Source organism: Mus caroli, chromosome 19, assembly GCF_900094665.2.
Source record: "Mus caroli chromosome 19, CAROLI_EIJ_v1.1, whole genome shotgun sequence".
NCBI lineage: Eukaryota > Metazoa > Chordata > Mammalia > Rodentia > Muridae > Mus > Mus caroli.
In genome coordinates, this window is record NC_034588.1 from 23,713,741 (window position 1) to 23,734,180 (window position 20,440).

The following is a 20,440-nucleotide window of genomic DNA, read 5'->3' on the forward strand; positions in this document are numbered from 1 at the left end:
AAATGTGGTAAGGCATTTGCATTTAAACTATGCATATCCTTTCTGTGTACTTTATCATCTGTAGATTATTCAGGAGAAATACAGACTACAACATGAATGCTATCAGAATGGTTGGTACACTGTCTCGTTTAAAGAATAATGACAAGAAAAAGAAATCTATACCTACTCAGTACAGATGCATTTTTGCCCCTGAGTGTTTTTTAATCTGTGGCTAGTTGAATTTACAGAGTTGGGGCTCATAGACATGGAAACCTGACTATTCTTCTTATTATTATAGGCTTTGGATGATAGAAACGTTGGTAACATTTATTATAGCAGGGTAACAGATCCACATACCCTGTTTCTTAGACTCCTTGGGATAAAAATCTGAAGCTATGATTATATAACAGAGGGCTCCCATGTTGTCCTCTGCATGATCTTCTGGAGACATGGCTCCTTCTTGTTGGCAGAACCCAGAGGTACAAGGGGCTTTAAAGTGCTCCTCTGTGAAGGTTGCATTTCAAGAATGCATCTCAAGATAGCCCGGGGTGAAGGTATTTATCCTGGAAGCCTGATGGACCATGAGTCTCATCCCTAGAACCTACATAAAGATAGGAGAGAAATGACTCCAGAAAGTTGTCTCCTGACCCACTGTACATACACACTGTGGCACACATGACCCCTTTTCCTAATCGTTCAATCAATCAATCAATCAATCAATCACATTTTAAAAAAGGACTAGATAAACAGAATTTATGGTTTAGCTATCAGGGCTTTAGATAGTGGAGACTGTAATGTTCCCCAGACACAAGTACCATCTCCTATGAAGGAATGGCTTCCCCTCATTTGGGTAAACTGACAAGCTAATAACCATCAGAACAATGAATTTGGGATGTTTGTCCTAGGTTTAGGAACTCAGGTAAGGAGAAAGGATTCTGATTAGTATATTTGATTTAAATATTTTAATTTTCCAGGTAGCATTTCTTTTCCGGTAGATTTAGTTTTGAAAAATAGAGACACCAGGAAGATGAACTCTTGTAGTTTACAGGTTTGACATTAGAAGTGAGTCTAGTGGCTGGGGAGATGGCTCAGTGGGTAAGGGTCCTTGCTATGATCTGAGTTCGAGTCCCTAGAACATGTGTAAAAATCAGGCATGGTTGTGTGCACCTATAATCTGGGTACTGTGGTGAGGGGTTAGTAGGGAGACTGGAAGATTGTTGGCACTTGCTGGCTGCCAGTCGGACTCTATGTTCAGTTCTCAAGGGAATAAGGCAAAGACTGATAGAGTTGGACACAGAAGACCCATAAATTCCTCCTGACTCCCACTCCCCTCCCCACACATACTTATATACTGCATATAGACACACAAAAGGTTAATAATTTTTAATGGGTGTCTTAAACCAGCTGTGGCATACAATATCTAACCCCAGCTCTTGGGAGGTCCATGTAGGAGGGCCGAAAGGTCACTGAAGATAATGTATTCAGTTATATCATGAGTTTGAATCCCAGCTTGGGGTGTATGACATCCTATCATAAAACTGAAGCCCAAAACAAAACTAGCAGAGAGTTGTGTCTCATAGTTCTGAGGCTGGGACTTCCGACATTATTAGTATGATGACAACTTTATCATGTGGTGAGTCCTTGCTTTCTGGTTCACAGAAAGCACCTGTACTCTACCCTCTCACAGTATGGGGGGTGAGGAAGCTCTGTGGTCTCTCACATGGTCACTGGTCTCATTCATGAGAGCTTTTCCTCATGGCTTCATTTTCTCTACCTCCTAATACCACCTACTTGGGGATTTAGATTCCAGCATAGGAATTTGGGGAGATACAAACATTTAGAATATAGAATGTGGTTTTTTCTTTCCTTCTTTTGTGTGTGTGTGTGATTTAAAAAAAAAAGATTTGTTTTATTTATATGAGTGCAATGTAGCTGTCTTCAGACACACTAGAAGGGAGCATTGGATCCCATTACAAATGGCTGTAAGCCACCATGTGGTTGCTGGGAATCAAACTCAGGACCTCTAGAAGAGCAGTCATTGCTCTTAACCGCCGAGCCATCTCTCCAGCCCGTGCGTGTGATTTTTAAGACAAGTTCTTTCTTTGAAGCCTCAACTAGCCTTGAACCTGTAGCATTCTGCCTGTCTCTAAATGCGATAGGCATGTGCCAGCGCTATCAGTTTAGAGTTGAGTTTTTAAAGAAAAAGATTATTTCATAGCCAGATTTCTGTGTGGCCAGCAGAGAGCCTTTTGATAGATGGAGGACCCAAATAGTATCCTTGGAAAAGACACGACAAACTCCATACATGGGAATGACAAGTTGAACCCTCAGTAAAATATAAAGCTCTAGAGAACTTGGCCAAATAGAAGGAAGACTTTTGTGTGTGGCTTAGACACCGAGAACCTGCTGGCTGGCTGGTGCTCTGTCGTGTCCCTGGTATGCGTTCCCTCTGCTGCATGGAGTGCATTCAGATCCAGACCCTAGCTGTTGTGACTTGCAAGCTCATATTCTTGACTATTTCTCCCAAATCCTACAGACCAGGGAAAGGATCTGCAGAGTGTGTGTGTGTGTGTGTGTGTGTGTGTGTGTGTGTGTGTAGGGGGGAGGTGCCTGAGCCCTTCTCTCTTGTGCATAAAGAGTGGAGATCATAGCTTCCTGGCACAACTTCACACTGCTAACAGAACTGGTTGTCTCTGCTTCCCACATCTTAGAGCATGACTGGTTTTAACAACCGGGTTTTACACAGAGGCCAGCTGGTTACATCAAGATAGCTGGCACCTGGGCAGAGCAGAGGGGACAAAGTGAAGTTCCTGAGAGGTAACTATGTGTGGGATTTTGTCATATGAGCATTATCCATGGTGCCTGGAGCATGTCTTGGGGTATCACCTGCCACGTCATAGGCCTCCAAAGGCATTAGCGGCTTTTCAATGACCTCAACTGAGCAGGAAAATATTCCAGAGTATGAAGAAAGTAGGATGCTGAATTCCTCATCTGAGAAGCCTTTCCGCCAAATGATGGGAATGGCGTAGTGAAATTTAAATGGTGAAGAAGTTTATGTTATCTGAGTATATCATTGTCACTAGTACTTCATGTCAACTGAACCTAACTGTGCCTTAATTTTTCTGGGCCATTTCCACAAATGGGGTAACCTTCTTAATTATCTACCTCTTTGCCTATTCCTGCCCCATTGCCCACCCCCCTGTCAATAGGAGGACTTAATTTTATCACCCACTGCTCATGTCTTTTGTATGTCCCAGCTGTCATGCTTAGTAAGAAATGAAAGTATTTGTTTGGGCAGATCCCTGTTTTCTGGTCAAGAGGACAAGAAGACCATGGGTGAAAGAGAAAAGGGAATATCTCTTTCCAATAGAGCAGGTTGTCCTTGCTGCTGCCACGAGCGTTGATCCTGTAAAACTTGTGCAGAAATCTGACACAGAAGGACAGACAACCTTATTGGATAACGGCATTTTTTATAGACATTTTGAATAAACCTAAATAATGGAAAGATTTTTTTTAAAGTCAGTATTAAACTATCCTTCACCCTTTAAAAAAAAGTGTATTTGCTCATAAACACCCTGAAAAAATTTTTTAATGCATGTACTTCTCCTAAGGTAGTTAGGTCTCTTCCATTCTTCTGTCTCCTTTCCTAGTGTATTTCATGAACAAAGAGAACATGTTACAGTGCTGAGTTGGTCTTCCTTCCCCAAACTTACTCAAGAGCTAGTACTCACCGGAAGTGACATTGTTCCATAGCCGGTTGCCCTCCTGTACACTGCGCATGTGTGCGGGAGGAGGCAGGGGCAATGGCAGCGGCGGCCACTTCTCAAACAGAGCCTTGTCCTTGCTCATGTGGGCAGCGCTCAGATGAAGACAAATTTCTCTTTAGGCTTTGATTCTTTTAGGGATTAAAGCGGGATAAAAATGAGAACTGAAAAAGTTGTGGTTTGGGGAAGGTGAAGGAACAACCTTACAGTGGTAGAATAAGAAAGTGGGTTGTTTGTTTTGTTTTGTTCTCTGCTCATCTTAATAAATGCTTGTGTTCTCCCATGGGGGGGGGGGGAGGCACGCATCTGAAACGTTTGCTCAGTTTAAATGTTCTTTACTTCATTTATTTATTTATTTTCCAACCTGTAGGAATCACTTACATTTCTCTTTAATGCAGAGTGGTGATTTGCTTAATCGCCCTGTGTGCTGAGTGGGATGAGTGCACAGAAATGCTGTGCAGGTGAGGCAGAGGTGCAGGTGTTTTAGGAAGTGTGTTGCCTTGTTAACTTCACATCAGATGGGATGGGATTGGATCACTTTCTGGAGAGCCAGGCAGTACAGGTTCTACTTTAGTTCCTAAGACAAGGGCTGAAGTAGATTACGTTTTGGGCACTGATCATATTGGAGAGACAAGCTAAAAATTCAATCTTTGTTGAGTTTGAAGGTGACAGGAAAGGCCTTAGGTAGCTAAACCACGGGTGTTTGGTGCACAATGGGTGTTATTTTGTGGCCTGAGTCCCAGTGCTCTCTGTAAAAGTCCTGCAGGACAGACACAGAGCTGAGTAGATGGTGCGCACATCCTGAGTATAAGTACAGGAAGCTCCATTGAATTTCCCAGACTCTGTAAATCACTGTATTTATACAGTCAGCCAGAGAGAGGAGAAAACAGACCCACACAGTAAATAAATCTGGGTTTAGCTAGGAAATAGAATTTGTTCCTAAGTAGCCCCGATAGCAGCTGTCAGGGTACACACAGCGAGTGCACTGACCCAAGGAGCATCTGCGCTGGGTTGTGTGAAACTGCAGACATGTTTTAAAATTTGGCCCAGAAAATAGCTCCCCAAGTTGCCAGCTAATTGGGTACCCAGATTCCGAAAGTGCTGTCTTTTTGTCATGGGGTTTTCTGTTGCGTGGCGTGCAGTGATTAGATTAGATTTTTTCTCTCCGTCCTTGATCAATAAAGACGAAACGGTGAGCTTACTGAAACCTCATGACCACTTAGTGAGAGAGGCATCATCATCAACATCCCTGTTCTGCAGATGATGAAGCAGACACAGGACTTGGCAATGCGGTCAGCCTCACACAGCCAGTGGGGTAATAGAGCTACAGAAATATTTGTCTTTCTTTTGGGGGAAAGGGCAACCTTATGTTATATATATTTTTGAGAGTTATTTTGTTTTATGTGTCTGAATGTTTGGTCTTCATGTGTGTATGTTCATTGTGTGTGTGTGCCTGGTGCCTGAGGAGGTCAGAAGAGACTTCAGATCCCCTGGAACTGGATGGTTGTGAGATACCATGTGGGAGTTGAACCTGGGTCCTCTGCAAGAGCAAGTGTTCTCTAGCCCTTACTACTGCTGTTAAGTTAGACATTGGAATACATAAGTCTATGGTTGGGTCTCTGTGCCTCAGTATTAAGGATGAATCCACCAGACAGTGTAGCAGGATAAGGCTAACGAGACATATCAGCCTTATCATAGAGACACAGCAACCCAAAATGACCAGCTGACAATACCTTGCTTTCATTAGAAGGTACTGCCTTTGTACTTCTCGGTACTAGTACCTCTGCTACATAGGGGGTTGATGGTAATGATAAGGATTGCAACCGGTGAGTGTGTGCTGGTGCAGGACTCAGCAGCCAGTGTGTACTGGTGCTGGACTCACAAGCAAGTGTGTACTGGTGCTGGACTCAGCAGTGAGTGTGTACTGGTGCTGGACCCATGGGATTTTTTTTATCTTTTGAACTTAGAAAAGAGAGAAAATACTTTGAGGGTGAAATTTACAGTAATCATTGTAATACTATTTTATCAATAACTACCAGATTTTCTTCTCCTAAAAAGTATTTCTACTCTGAGACTTTGACACTAGTAAGCTTGTTCTTTAGTGTGCTAAGATCACAGCGCCTAATATATTTAATTCTACTTGCTCAGTGGCTCTTGCCACCAAGTCTGAAGATTGAGTTCGATTCCCACAACCCACACAGTGGAAAGACATTGACTCCTGCAGATTGGCTTCTGATGTTCCATACATGCACTTTGGATGCATGCCCCCCAATAAATAAATCTAATTAAAAATAAAAAAAATATGTAAGTACTAGAAATCTATATTGTCTGTCATTTGACTAGTCATACATAAGACAGTGTAAAAGAAAACACATTCCTTAATTAAAAAACCTCTCAGGAAAGGTATTCTAAAACCTGCCCCACATAATGTATACCAGTGCTTAACAAATCCGGGCTTTAATTGCTTTCTTAAATATGGATGGAAAAAGTTCTAAATAAAACACATAATGAAGATCTTTGTATTTTGTAAAAGAGCTCCCATTCAGAATACAAAACAAAACAAATTTAGTTGAAAAAAAAAACCAACTTTATATGATGATATAGCCTCGACATAGAAATAAAGAGCCATAATTTCACCCCAGAACTTTTTAAAATCAATCCCCAAGAATACCAGGACTATAAATTAGTTTAAGGAAAAACTTTAGCAGAGCAGTGGTGGCATACACCTTTAATCCCAGCACTCAGGAAGCGGTACAGAACCGTTCCAGGACAGCCAAGGGTAGACACACAAACCCTGGGGGAGGGGAAGACACAAAGAAAAAAACCTTATCTAGGTATATATTGTTTGGGAAATTTTACCTAATTTTTGGAAGGGAAGGAAAACAGCCTGTGCCAGCTATTGAGAGAGAGGTACCTGTATGTATACACACACACACACACACACACACACACACACACACACGCGCGCGCTGAAGCTTCCCCAAGCCCTTTGTACTGATCCTTCACGTTCCTCACGTCACGGTGTTTGCTTATGGCTTTCTCTGGATTGCCATTGAAGTCCTCTAAATGGCATTTGTCAGAAGTTGAAGAAATGTGTTTCTTTTTCCACAATGCATGCCTTTGTGTGGTTAATTATTGTGCCTCTCTGAAGTTTTGGACTATGAGTTTTGTGTTTAATGGCTGTGTTATTTTTTTTTTTTCCTAAGGAAGGATATAAGAAATACTTGGATGAATTCTGCTTGTAGCTTTAGCATCTGCTGAGTGAGAGTCTTCGTTTATTTTATTTTTTTAAAGTGCACTAATGCATCTGGTACCTTCACTAATTGTATTCAGTTTTAAGGAAACTGAGAACTCACCTGGGGGAGAATTGAAGCCCTTCTTATTTTAGATTTGTATCCAGCAGTTAATTGAAATTCCTAAAACTTAATGCAGAAAACTGGCTGAAACTGAATTCAGCAATATTTAAAGATTTGTTTTGTTGCTTAGGGACAGGGTCTCCTATAGCCCAGGTTGGCCACCAACTCTTGAATTCAACTCTTGCCTCTACTTCTGAAGTGCTGGAATTACAGGTCTAGGCCGCCATGCCAAGCTTCAGAGACAGGTTAAAGATTGCATGCCCTCGTCTGATGATAAGAAGAAATAAAATCTTAATATTTGCTTGAATCTTAATATTTGCTAATTTTTGTTAGGGGAAATGAGCATATTTTACCCCTAATGTTGAGTAGTTTTAGGAATACTTTAATAATGTAATTAAGGTAAGATTTACTTCCTCGGATTCACTATAACTAAGCCTGAAATAAGCTCTCAGAGCTGCTAAGGGAAGGATGAACCTCTTTTAGTCCCCAGTTAGCTATTTTAGCCCTAGGCACTGGATCCCATAGCGGTTGGGACAGAGGCCTGTTTTATAGGAACTTATCAGCAGTTTGCAAAGTGAGACCTTGGGGCCACACCCATTGCATCTGAATATTGTAGAATTCGTTCTTTTTTGGAGTTTGAATCCACCTGTGATTCTTTTTTTTTTTTTTTTTTTTTTTTTTTTTTTTAGACAGGGTTTCTCTGTGTAGCTCTGGCTGTCCTGGCACTCACTCTGTAGACCTCAAACTCAGAAATCCGCCTGCCTCTGCCTCCAGAGTGCTGGGATTAAAGGCGTGTGCCACCATGCCCGGCCCACCTGTGATTCTTAAGCAACAACAAACCTACTGCAGAATGTGGCGTTAAAAAGCCACTTTGTCATTTCCTTGATTTATTACAACGAGGAGTCATTTTTTTGTGTGTGTGGATATTTTGACAATATTCATTAGTACGTGCCATTTTCCCGTGGAATACATGCTAGGCCACTTTTTCTCTTTCACCCCTGCCCATCATTTCTTTCCTTCCTTTGTGCCCTCTATTAGTCATCTCTTGAGTTTAAGACAATGGCAGCCTCAGACCCTAGGTAGTGATTGATGGATGGAGGAGAGATAGGTATGGTCAGCAGGGGGTCCTTCCATCTGACCTGTCCTGCTTATGTCCCCTTTGTCTCACAGGCCCCGGGCCGGAGCTACTGCTGAGTGGCCAGAGCACTCCGCAGAAGCTATCAGCACCAGCACCAAGCGGACGACCTTCACCCGCACCCCAGGCCGCCGTCCAGCCCACGGCCACAGCAGTGCCCGGGCCCTCGGTGCAGCAGCCCGCCCCAGGGCAGCCATCTCCGGTCCTACAGCTGCAACAGAAGCAGAGCCGCATCAGCCCCATCCAGAAACCGCAAGGCCTGGACCCGGTGGAGATCCTGCAGGAACGAGAGTACAGGTAGCGCCAGGCCATTCCCAGGACCAGGGGGTGACACTTGCCTCGTGGGGCAGTGACCTCATGGGGACACTGGGAGGGGTGAAGAGAGGGCAAAGAGGACTTAGGCTGTGACCATGGTTTCAGAACATTTGTAGAGTAAGTTCATATGCCATTGTGCCGGTCCTTATGTGTTGTTGAGTAGGACAGGCTGATTTTCTTCCATTTGGCCAGAAACGTTTACCCACCCGGTCTGTCTGCTTGCCAAGGTGCTTAGAATACACCGATCAAAAGCCCAGCCCAGAGTTCCTGAATCTCAGGGCGTGTCACCTCACACTAGGATTATGAGATGGTCCGGTTTTGTGTTCTGGAACAACTGATGACTTAGATAGTCATGTTGAGTATGTTGTCTGGGTCCATCCTTCAGAACTCTGGCCCAGCTCATGGGCCAGTTTGAGCAGTACTTAGAAGCTTACTGCTTCGCTCGGCCCAATGTGTTCTGTGTTTTAATTTGCTCATGTTTTAGTCTAGAGCTTGGCCCAGGTTTAGGGATCAGCCTTAGGTATCTGTCTTCAAACGGGAACCTTAGTTAAACTTGGAATCCAGGCAATAGTCACCTGATTTGGCACAGTTGTATCTAAATTAGGCATTGGCAAACTTTTTCTGTAAAGGACCAGATGGGAAACATCTAATGTTTTACAGGGCCATATGTCTTAGACACAGATAGTCAGCCCCGTCCTCTTTGTGGGAAAACACCAATAGACCCGTGGCGTCTTAGCTCTGTTCCAGCAAAACTTTATTTAGAAAAGCAACTGGGGACAAGATTTGGCCCACGGGTGTCACTTATCCGGCCCTTCAGGTCAGTGGTTAGCAACCATGAAAAAGTGGGTGCAGCAAGAGCTAAGATGAAGCAAAACTGAGGCTTTGATTTCTGCGGCCTGCCTGGAAGCGTGCTCTGTCAAGAACAGCTCTGTGGTCTTGGGCAGGTTACATCATTTCTTTGTGACTTCTATGTTAAAAATATTATAGTCTTTTCTCATAGAGTTGGGAAAGGTAATGCGTTCTGTAAGCTTTCAGTAATATTGGTGTCTGCCATTTTCCCAGTGTTACTTGAAGTAAATGCAAAGTAGATGGGAAAAACTAACAGAGAATGTTAGCCAGGAAGCAGTGTTTGGGTTCTCTTTAAAAGTGTTGTCTTAATCTTTATTAAAAGGCATGTAGCTTGTTATGAACTAAGTAAAACATCACTGGTTTCGGAGACATCCCAGCAACCAGGTATTAGATGTAGGTCACCCTTTGAGTGGGAACATGACTTCATTTTCTCATTTCTGTTGGTGGTTATCACTGGGAGCATTTCTTCTGTCGTTCCCAGCTTGTCATTGTGCTTCCTGGGCATCAGGGCCAGGTATTCATCACCGTTGACAGGCACAGTGTTTTGGATAAGAACTAGTGTATCATAAAGTCAAACATGAGGATACCCAGGGCAGAAAATCTCATCAGATGCAACATCTTCTTTCTGTTGAATAAAAGAAGGCATTAAGTAGTTGCTGGGGTAGTGCTCGTGGTCAGTTATAAGAAAGACCAGAGTTATGTGGTTATCCTGAAATTCTAACTTGCCTAAAATCGATCATGCTTTCGCCCTGCCCAGAAGGGGCAAAGATGCCAGAAGCTTTGCCAGCTCATGCAGTTTACCCTCAGAAGACATTCACTGTACCGAGACATTTTACGTAACACTGGCCCTTTTTCTCTTTCTCAGCCTTGTGTATGTGTGCATGTGTGTGTATGTATGTGTCCATGGGTACATAAGTGCATGAATGTGCACATGTGTTTGGATAAGCTGCTTTGTGGACTCCTAAACCTGTTTTGTCATTGTTGCTAGGATTTTAATGACAGGGCTCTCCTATAATCTCATTTTAATGCCATTTTAAAAAGTGTGAGTTTGAATGGATTGTCTTCCAAAGTATTAAATAGTACTATTTGTCTATTTCAATGTATAAAATGGTTGTAACCTATATGATCTTCTTAATTAAATTTTATTGCATCTATTCACATATTTGTTTGTTTGTTTGTTTGTTTTTTATTTATAGCACATCTGAGCTACTTCACAGATGTGGAAGTCAGACAGCAACCTGTGGGAGTAGTTGTTTTTTATTTTCCTTCCGTTATATGGTTTCTGGAGATTAAGCACAGGGTTGTAAATTTGGTAGCAACTGAGCCATTTCACTAACCCCATTCTCCTATCTTGACATCTACTAGTATTCTTTAAACTGTGGTACAGGGTGATGCATGCCTCTGATCTCAGCATATGGAAATCTGTGGCAGGAACATCATGAAACCAAGGCCAGTTTAGGGTACGTGGTGAGACCCTGTCTCAAAAACCAAACCAACTCTAAATCAAGTGCCTATCAGACTGTAGCTGAAAAGTTGTTTTTTCATATTGTTACTATTTGATAAATGTGCCCACCTTGGTATAGCTGAAGTTGTGTGGTTTGGGGGTTGCCAAAAACCTGGTGGGACCTTTGGCCTAAATCTCCCCATGGCCATCTGGGAAAGAGTGAACTTGTGCTGGCAGCTTTTCAGGGGCATGCCTTATCTTGTTTAGTCATGGAACAATAGTTGACTTCTGCCTGTATAAAGACACATTGTTCAACCTCAGAGATTAGGTTTATCATCGAAGGGGTTACATTAAGTCCCTTACATACTCATAAAAGGCAGTTATGAGAATCTTTCTCTCCTGTTCCCTTTGATGGGCTAGCTCACCAGACTTCTGCCTGATCCGTAGACTCTGCCTGGCCTCTACGACCCTCTCACCTGGCTAAGGATTTGAGTCAGGTCCTAACAGTTCTCTTTTGGGATTTCATGGACTCTGACAAAGCAAAATATCATGCAACAGAAACCCCACAACAGATGTTCATTTCATTGGCTACAGTCCTTGTCTGCAAAAATTGGAAGGGAATTATTAGTTGGCTGCTCTTCCTGGTTTGCCATAAACTCAGAATCTTTGTTGTTGTTGTTGTTGTTGTTGTTGTTGTTGTTGTTGTTTTACAGCCTAAGTGAGTTTCTGCCTGTGCACACTCTGCTTGGCCTCAGATCTCTAAAAGCCCTGGCCTTGAAACATTTATCTCCCCTTTATTTTGGATCATTTCCTTTCGACTCTCTCATCATTTTTAATGGAAATGTATTCTTTCTTTGGTGTCAGACAGTCTTGCCTGCTGCACTAGCCCCTTACCCCTCCCTCCTCCCTTTTGGGGCTTGAGTTCTTGACTCTAACTATAGCCAACTTCATTCCCTTCCACATTCGATCAAAGAGTACTTCAGGAGCTTATGCACTGACGTGTCAACTAGGTCTGTGAAAACAAATGTTCGCATGGAGGATGCGTGTTACCCTTAGAAGGGTTTATTTGAGAAAGGCAGTTTTGAATTACATCAGGCCTCTGGTCTCAAAAGGGAAGTGAGTATGGAAACAGGTCAGGAGATGTGTGCATGCATGTGTTGCATGTGTGTGTGCATGTGTGTGTGCTTCCTTGTCTGGCCCTGTGTGTGTGTGTGTTTTTTTTCCTTGTCTTGCCTTGTGTGTGTTTCCTTGTCTTGCCTTGTGTGTGTGTGTTTCCTTGTCTTGCCTTGTGTGTGTGTGTGTTTCCTTGTCTGGCCCTGTGTGTGTGTGTGTGTGTGTGTGTTTCCTTGTCTTGCCTTGTGTGTGTGTGTTTCCTTGTCTTGCCTTGTGTGTGTGTGTGTGTTTCCTTGTCTTGCCTTCTGTGTGTGTGTGTGTGTTTCTTTGTCTTGCCTTGTGTGTGTGTTTCCTTGTCTTGCCTTGTGTGTGTGTGTGTGTTTCCTTGTCTTGCCTTGTGTGTGTGTGTGTGTGTTTCCTGTGTGTGTATTTCCTTGTCTTGCCTTGTGTGTGTGTGTGTGTGTGTGTCCTTGTCTTGCCCTCACTGCCATCATAACCCTGGAAACTCCTTTTTAGGAATCACCAATAGCCACTGTGCCAGAAGAGCCACCAAAGTCACACATGTTCCCTTTCTCTCAGCCTCGCTCTGTAAAGTGTCACTCAGCTCCTTGAAGGGACAAAATGTACCAGTGTCATTTTCTGTTCAAATAACTCTCCTACGGGAATCATAAACTTCTCCCCTGGACTTGAACAAATATCTGTTGCCTTTAATGGAACTCTTTTCCTTGGCAGAACAGTAACCTCTCTTGATTTACTCTTCAGTCTGTATGAAAAACCTGAGTGACCTAATTCTGCTTCAATCTTCTGTGCTCGTGAGGACACTAAATGAGCCTCCTGCAGTCAGGCAGGATTACATCTTGCTGTTGTTTTGGGAAGTTTGGAATCCTGACTCTCTTTATCAGACTTCCTGCTGAATCTCATTGACGGGGAGATGAAATTGTCCAGGAGAGGAGCATTATTTAAAATGAAGATTTCTATTAAGCACAACAACAGAGATAGGAGTTGACTGTCACCCCCTCTCCCACGCCGCCCCACCCTCACAAGTTTGCCACCCACCCCAAGTACCACAATGAGCGCATATCATTTTGCTGTAAAATCTCCCTCTCCTGTCTTGAGTTTGTCCTTTGTACTTTATGCCTTTCTGAGAGAGAGAGAGAGAGAGAGAGAGAGAGAGAGAGAGAGAGAACTCTTGAAATGCACTAATAATAAATCACTTCTCCTTTGGAGAAGCAGCCCCGACAAGGAGAAGAGCACCCTTAGCTCCTACCTGCTGCAGCACCCCAGCACCCACACTCTGTACCATAAGCCTCCACTCCTGGCTTCCTCACTTCTCTTCCCTCCAACTTCCCACCCAGTTCAGTGAGGGTTTGTCTCAGCATAGTCACCCCAGGTGTCCTGTGGTCACATTCCCTCCTAGAGCCTATCCTTTGGAAGATGGAGGAAGAAGCCACTGTTCCTCGAGTTTGATGCCTGGCCCACTGTGCCATTGCAAACCAGAAAAACAGGGGAAGCTTCAGCTCTAGGATACTCAAGTAAGGAAAGAACCTACCGAGTCTAGAAACAAGGAGATAACGAAATGCAGTCATGGGTGATGCCATCTTCCGTCGCTTAATAGCTAACTCCCTTTAATGTGGCCTTGATAATAAGACTATAAAGCAAAGTGGCTCTAAAGGTTAAACACTTGTTTTAGGTTTACTTCTATTCCCCTCTAAGTGTTTTGATCTCTCTTCATATATTCAATGTTTAGATGTGACTTCTTTTGCCTATTTGGACACCTGGGGCTACATAGATAGATGGGGAAAACCACTCGGGTAACAATAACCCGTAAAATGTAGGTTTTGGTTTTGGATTCCTCCATGTCTAGCTCTGTGATATCCACATGTCTCTTCAGCTTTCTCATTAGTAACATGGGGCCACCCCAGCATTTATGTACATGCACCTGTGTACTCGTGTGTGTGTGTGTGTGTGTGTGTGTGTGTGTGTGTGTGTATGCTGGGAATTAAAAATTGCTCATTAAATGCACTTAGTGCTGAGAGCATTTACTGGGTTAACTCATTACTACTTCTATTAGCATCTCTTTCCTTTCAATCCTAGTCTCAGTTTTATCCCAAACCCACGGAGGGGCTTATTCTAAAACTAGATTTCAGTGGTGTGTATTTTTAAAAGTAGGGCTTGAAACCTATTTGTGTGTGCCCAAGCCATAGCAGCCAGAGGCCAAGGAGAGATGTCTTATATTCTGTAGCCTGTCTTCATCAGGAGGAAGTACTTGCAATTCTATTCTTGATGGTGTCTAAACTGAGAACCCCCCCAGCATCCTTCTCAGGAAATGCTCTTCACTGCTGCCCCTGATTTTTGCAGATGCCCAGCTTGTCTTCTTTCCTGAAACAAGCACTGCACAGAGGAAGTGGTTGTGGTTGGCAGGGCTCTCGGAATGTCTCAGCTGGCTGACTTCTGTGGCCTCAGCTCCTAAAACTGCACTTGCCACCCCACCCCCTTTCACGACTAGAGTCACTGTTGTCTCAGCATAGAAGGAAGAACTGTGGCCTCAGCCTTGTTCAGTGGCAGGCTGGGAGTTAGGAAGCTAGCCAGACTGCCTCTACATTCTCTCTATGATCTCCTGATCTCTCTATGACTTCTGATCCCCTCCCCATCTCCCCCTCTATGTAGTGTGAAGTCCTTTTCCATGTCTTAGAGAGAAGCTACAAAGAGGTTCAGGGTGTGTTAGGTAGGATGAAGCATCTCCCTTCAGGAATTCAGAGGGGGCCCTTTCTTGATTAGCTTTTGAAAACCCTATTGAGAAGCTGAGCAGGTAAAGGCAGCCCTTGTCTTGAATCCCAAAATGCATGTGAGGACTGATATTTATAAGCTGTCCTTTTTGTGTCCATACATGCACTATGGTATGTACATTCCCCCCTCCAATAAATAAATAATTGCAGACTTTTTTTTCTTTTAAAAGAAAAGAAAACCTAGTTGGGTATCAGAAGTTGACTGTCTGTATATGGAATATAATTTACCATGAACCCAAACCTAAAGCATTGCTGATCACAGAGGAAGAAATCGTAATGCAGGTCTCCACCTGCCCCACCCCTGTCTTCTTTCTTATTTCCTTCTAGACTTCAGGCTCGCATCGCTCATAGGATACAAGAACTGGAAAGTCTGCCTGGTTCCTTGCCACCAGATTTACGCACCAAAGCAACCGTGGAGCTGAAAGCACTTCGCTTACTCAACTTCCAGCGTCAGGTAACACCTTTTCCCCAGTGAACCCGTGACGTAGGAAATCAATGTGATTGTTGCTAAGGTGTGACCTGGGAGCTTCCTCAAGTCTACCTTATCTTGTAATAAAGCTTAGTGAGCTAGCACATCTTCAGACTGATAGCTCACGGCTGAGAGGGAGGAGTATGAACTGCTCATTATTCTATTCCCCTTCTGTATGCACTGAAACGTACAAAATCAGTTATCGAACTCTGGTACCCTGGATGAAAACCATGACAACGGATTGGGAAGATCTGTGTTTCATCTTTGTGACTCTAAGGAAAACCACAGAGGTGGTAGATGGTGTTCCTGGTAAACCCAAATGCACAAAGGTAGCCATGACTCCAGAAACAGAAAATATGGTAGTCAGTCTTGCTCCTAATCACTAGCCCATTTTTATAGAAACAAACAAAGGGAAAAACCCCAATGTCTTTACCTTAATTATTCAAAAAAAACTTAACTTGGGGTCACTCGGCCACATCAGAGTCACAGGTTGACTAATAAGGAGTCGCTGTCTCCTAGAACTTACTACTGAGATCTGGCATAGTGATCTATATTCTGATTTCTAAATTAGTAGGTGTGTAATGGAATGAAGTAGAGCTAATTTTCTCTTGGCTGAGTTTTGTCAAAGTGTGCAGGCCCCTCGTCCACAGATTGCCTGTCTGAGTCCAGGGGGACAAGGAGTCCCTCTTCTGTCGGATGGGTTGTCCTAAGGTATGGGACATACAGAATGAACTGTTACTGTGTAAGCACAGTCTGGAGGTTTTGAATTCTGTCTGCTGGAGGATCTGACTGAAATCACAAGGTCACCTCTTTTGCTACCATCTCTGAACTGGAGTTCACATTTGAATTCCTGGATGTCATATGATGGGGGGGAGGGGGCGCATCTGGTGTCTAGGGGCTACCTGGCTAGGGTTTTGAGAGAGCAGAAATCAGGTTTCATTTAAAATGGAGGAGGAAAAGAGAAAGCCTCCAGGTTCCATTGCTTCTTAATTAGAGGAAAGTTTTTTACAGAAGCGAATAAAATTTTGGACACAGGTTTAGGAAATGAATATTAGTGGCGAAATGAATATTAGTGGCACGAGTTCTCAATTTTGAGACATGAGTCTCTCTCCTCAAATTCTGCTGGTCCTTGTCTTTTGTTTGATATTATCTATTATCTACAAAGTTTCCTGGAAAATCTGTTATCTACAAAGTTTCCTGGATTGATGTGACTGATACTAATTTCAGGTTCAATTTAAGGTAGAGCCCTCCAAGTGCCCACTGTCTACCAGCATATAATATGTAATATCGTCACATTGTTATATGACTATAATCTAAAACAAGTCCATAGCACAATATAAAATTTTAATACTAAAGAATATCATTTTTGGAGAGGAAGAAAACCCAGACGTGTATTTTTATGATTTCTTTGAAGCTGTGAATCTACATTGTTGGAGTTACTGTTGTTACTTAGAACATGAATGGACAGCAACTCTCTTGTTCTTCTTGTAGATCAGCAACAGAATGATAATATGACAGTTAAAAAAAATTAAAAGGTTTATTGACTAAGCATTGCCATTACAATAATTAAACAGAGTGAATAACTTTATTTCAAACCTAGATAGCATCCTTATTATTTTTTTTACTGTTACAATTGTATAATTGGTTTTTTATGTGAATTATGTGTAAGAAGATTTATACCGTCCTTAAAAAATTACCATGTAAAATTGCTCCAATTTCCATTTCTTGCTTTTTGTAATTGACCAACTTGCAATTGGATTGAGAAACTTGCATGAAAATCCTCCTTCTGTTCCATTGAGTTGAAACTCCAGGAGCTCAGAGGGCTCAGGGTCTGGCTTGTGTTTGGAGGATTCTTTAACCACTATTCTCTTCCTGATAGCTGAGACAGGAGGTGGTGGCCTGCATGCGAAGGGACACCACCCTGGAGACGGCCCTCAACTCCAAAGCCTACAAGCGGAGCAAGCGCCAGACCCTGCGCGAGGCACGCATGACAGAGAAACTGGAGAAGCAGCAGAAGATAGAACAGGAGAGGAAACGCCGGCAGAAACACCAGGTCCTTCAACCTTTGCCGGTTCTTCTGGGTCAGAGGTGGACCGTAGGGTCAGTGGTCAGGGCCGGGATGTTTGCAAAGTTGGCGCAGGGAGGTGAGGGAGTGGTGGGGGTGGATCATAGAACAGAAAGGTGATTTGGAATTTATATACTACAGATGTATCATGTAGGGATAGGAAAGTACCCTACTTGGCTTTTAGTTGCTGTGAAAACACTGACAAAACAACCTGGGGAGGCAAGGGTTTATCTGACTTGCAGGTTATGGTGCATCTTTGGGGGAAGCCATGGCAGGATCAGAAGTAGGGACCACAGAAGAACACTGCTTACTGGATGGCTGGCTGTCTCTAGAACTTTCTTATTTGCTCTCTTCCACAAACCAGGCCCACCTGCCCAGGTGACCCCACCCACAGTGAGTTGGGTTCTCTCACATCCATCAAGAAAATGCCCCACAAACATGTTCCCTGGCCAGCGGGAGGTAGTTCCTTAACTGAGGTTCCCTTCTCACCAAATGACTCTAGTTAGTGTCACATTAGGTCAAGACAAGACAGAAGTGACCTGCCCACGGGCTGTAGCAAGATAAGGCTGAGGACCCAGCTTTCTTGAAACCCAATCAGTTGTAGTCAGTGGAGGCTGCTCTCACAAAATACCAGACCGTGTAGTTCATCAACAATAGCAGTCTGTTTCTCCGGAGATCTGGAGGCTGGAAGGCCAAGTCTGCACAGCAACATGGTCACCTTGAGGGTAATGCCTCCTTCCAGGCTGCAGGTGGCCAACTTCTTGTGTTTTCACAAGGCAGGAGACAGAAAGAAGAAAGCTCTATGGGTTCTCTTTCTCTTCCATCTACTTCTGATCATATTATGTGAGGGGCATCAGCTTATGAACTGGGGTAATGTCTTTCAACCCCTGTGGGGGTCAAATGATCCTTTTATAGAACTTGCCTAAAACCATCAGAAAATACAGATTTTTATATTACAATTCATAACAGTAGCAAAATTACAGTTATAAAGTAGCAATGCAAATAATTGTATGATTGGGGGTCACCACAACATGAGGGACTGTATTAAAGGGTCATAACATTAGGAAAGTTGGGAACCACTAAACTAGGGTCATCTTTAGCCCATGACAGATATGTCACCCAGAATTCTATGGGAAGCTAATGACTAAGTTGGCCATGAGTGAGTCTTCTAGAGCAAAATTCTGGGGAAAGATGATTTGGAAAAGGGAAACAAAGTTAGAAAGTGATTTTGCTGTTTTGCTTGCCCATATGGTTTTATGCCCCCGAGGCCAGAATAAGCCTGGGTACCCCTGGAACTGGAGTTACAGATGGTTTTGATCAACAGTGTCAGTGCTGGGAATCGAACCTGGGATTTCTATAAGATGAACACATGCACCTAAGTGCTGAGCCATTTTTCCTGCCCCCAGCAGGAAGTTATTTTTATATATTGTTTTGTACTCTTTGAAGGGCCCAGTTGGAGGAGTCACGGGGCAGATATTCAAAAGCATTCCTTTCTAGGACATTAAAAATTTTTGATGTAGGATTTGATTTTGTCTCAGGATTGTTTTATTGTGCTTAATTTAGTGCCTTAGTTTCCTTTTGAAAAAAAAATTACAGATTTTAGTGTAAGTAGGGTATGAATGCTCCCTTCCTTGTAAAAAGTGAATTTGGATTGCATATGGAGAGTTCAGCTTTGTAAAAACTTATTTTGCATCACAGTTCTAAATTTAAGTTAGAGCAGAAGAAATGCGGTTTTCACTGGAAATGCCCAAAACCCTCATGTTTATTTCAGGGTGACAGAAGAATGTATTGTAAATTTTTTCATAGATGTTTTTGTAGGTCATCTTTTGTCTTGCTCTTTCCGGTTCAGATGACCACACCCTGGTGGTGAAGGCAGTGTCTCTTCCCTAGCTTACAATATACAGACGAGGAAAGTCTTTCTTCCCCCTTAGCCCATAGCCCTGTCAGTCTTTGCTTTTCCCAATTTTGTCCATCCACTTCAGGGAGTGAAGGCAGCCACTGTTTTCTAGGCTTACAGTCAGTCATCCTAGCCTACAGCCCACAACCTGTACTGCAGAGGCTCTAGGCAGGGCCCACATCATCAGTAGATTGCGGTCTTTGAATGATGCCAGGGTACACTGCATCATCTCACCACTGGGCGTGTGGATATGTCACTGGAGAGTGTACTTAAAGCATCCCTTTCTCTCTCTTGTGTATCCTTTAGGAATACCTGAACAGTATTTTGCAACATGCAAAAGATTTTAAGGAATATCACCGGTCTGTGGCTGGGAAGATCCAGAAGCTCTCCAAAGCAGTGGCGACTTGGCATGCTAACACAGAAAGGGAGCAGAAGAAGGAGACAGAGCGGATCGAGAAGGAGAGAATGCGGAGGCTGATGGTAAGGGGCCCCATATGAGATCGAGAAGATACCCTGCTTGCATCTTTCCCATTGAAAATGGGACACAAGGCATTAAGACCAGGAAGGGAAGCTGCTTTTGACAAACACATACATATGTATATACATATATATACATGTATATGTACATTTACATACATATATATTTATTCATTCACACACATATATATGATATTGAATGATGTCAGTGTCTGCTGCTTCATCAGTTGTGTGGATAGTCATATATATACACACACACACATACATATATATTATATCATCATTCACACACACACACACACACACATTCACAGATGTCTGAACCTCTGGAGGGAGGAGTAAGAATGTTTTGTCTTTTCTGTACAATACATCTAATGATCCATGGTTACACATAAGCACATAAGCATAGAAGTTTTGTACCCCAGGCTACCATCATTATCCACTTGCATAGCCTCTCATGGAAAGGTACATGCTGTGACTTGCAGGAGTTTGATGATCACATCTGGAAGAATGGCACATGCAGTCCATTGAACCAATCTGAAGATATGTTTTGGGATGGGTGGCTGTCTTAGTCAGGGTTTCTATTCCTGCACAAACATCATGACCAAGAAGCAAATTGGGGAGGAAAGGGTTTATTCAGCTTACACTTCCATACTGTTGTTCATCACCAAGGAAGTCAGGACTGCAACTCAAGCAGGTCAGGAGGCAGGAGCTGATGCAGAGGCCATGGAGGGATGTTCTCTACTGGCTTGCTTGCTCTGGCTTGCTCAGCCTGCTCTCTTATAGAACCC

At 43.1% G+C, this 20,440-nt stretch overlaps 1 protein-coding gene across 4 annotated transcripts in view; it reads left to right on the forward strand.

Annotated features, from left to right (window-relative positions):
* Smarca2 (SWI/SNF related, matrix associated, actin dependent regulator of chromatin, subfamily a, member 2) overlaps nt 1-20,440 on the forward strand; it is a 170,702-nt gene that overhangs the window by 26,833 nt on the left and 123,429 nt on the right. For all 4 annotated transcript variants that reach the window (XM_021151582.2, XM_021151584.2, XM_029472470.1 and 1 more), the window contains exons 5-8: nt 8,270-8,531; nt 15,069-15,195; nt 17,090-17,263; nt 19,479-19,652. In XM_021151582.2, coding sequence (XP_021007241.1) covers nt 8,270-8,531; nt 15,069-15,195; nt 17,090-17,263; nt 19,479-19,652 — 737 coding nt within the window. The remainder of the gene's footprint in view (nt 1-8,269; nt 8,532-15,068; nt 15,196-17,089; nt 17,264-19,478; nt 19,653-20,440) is intronic.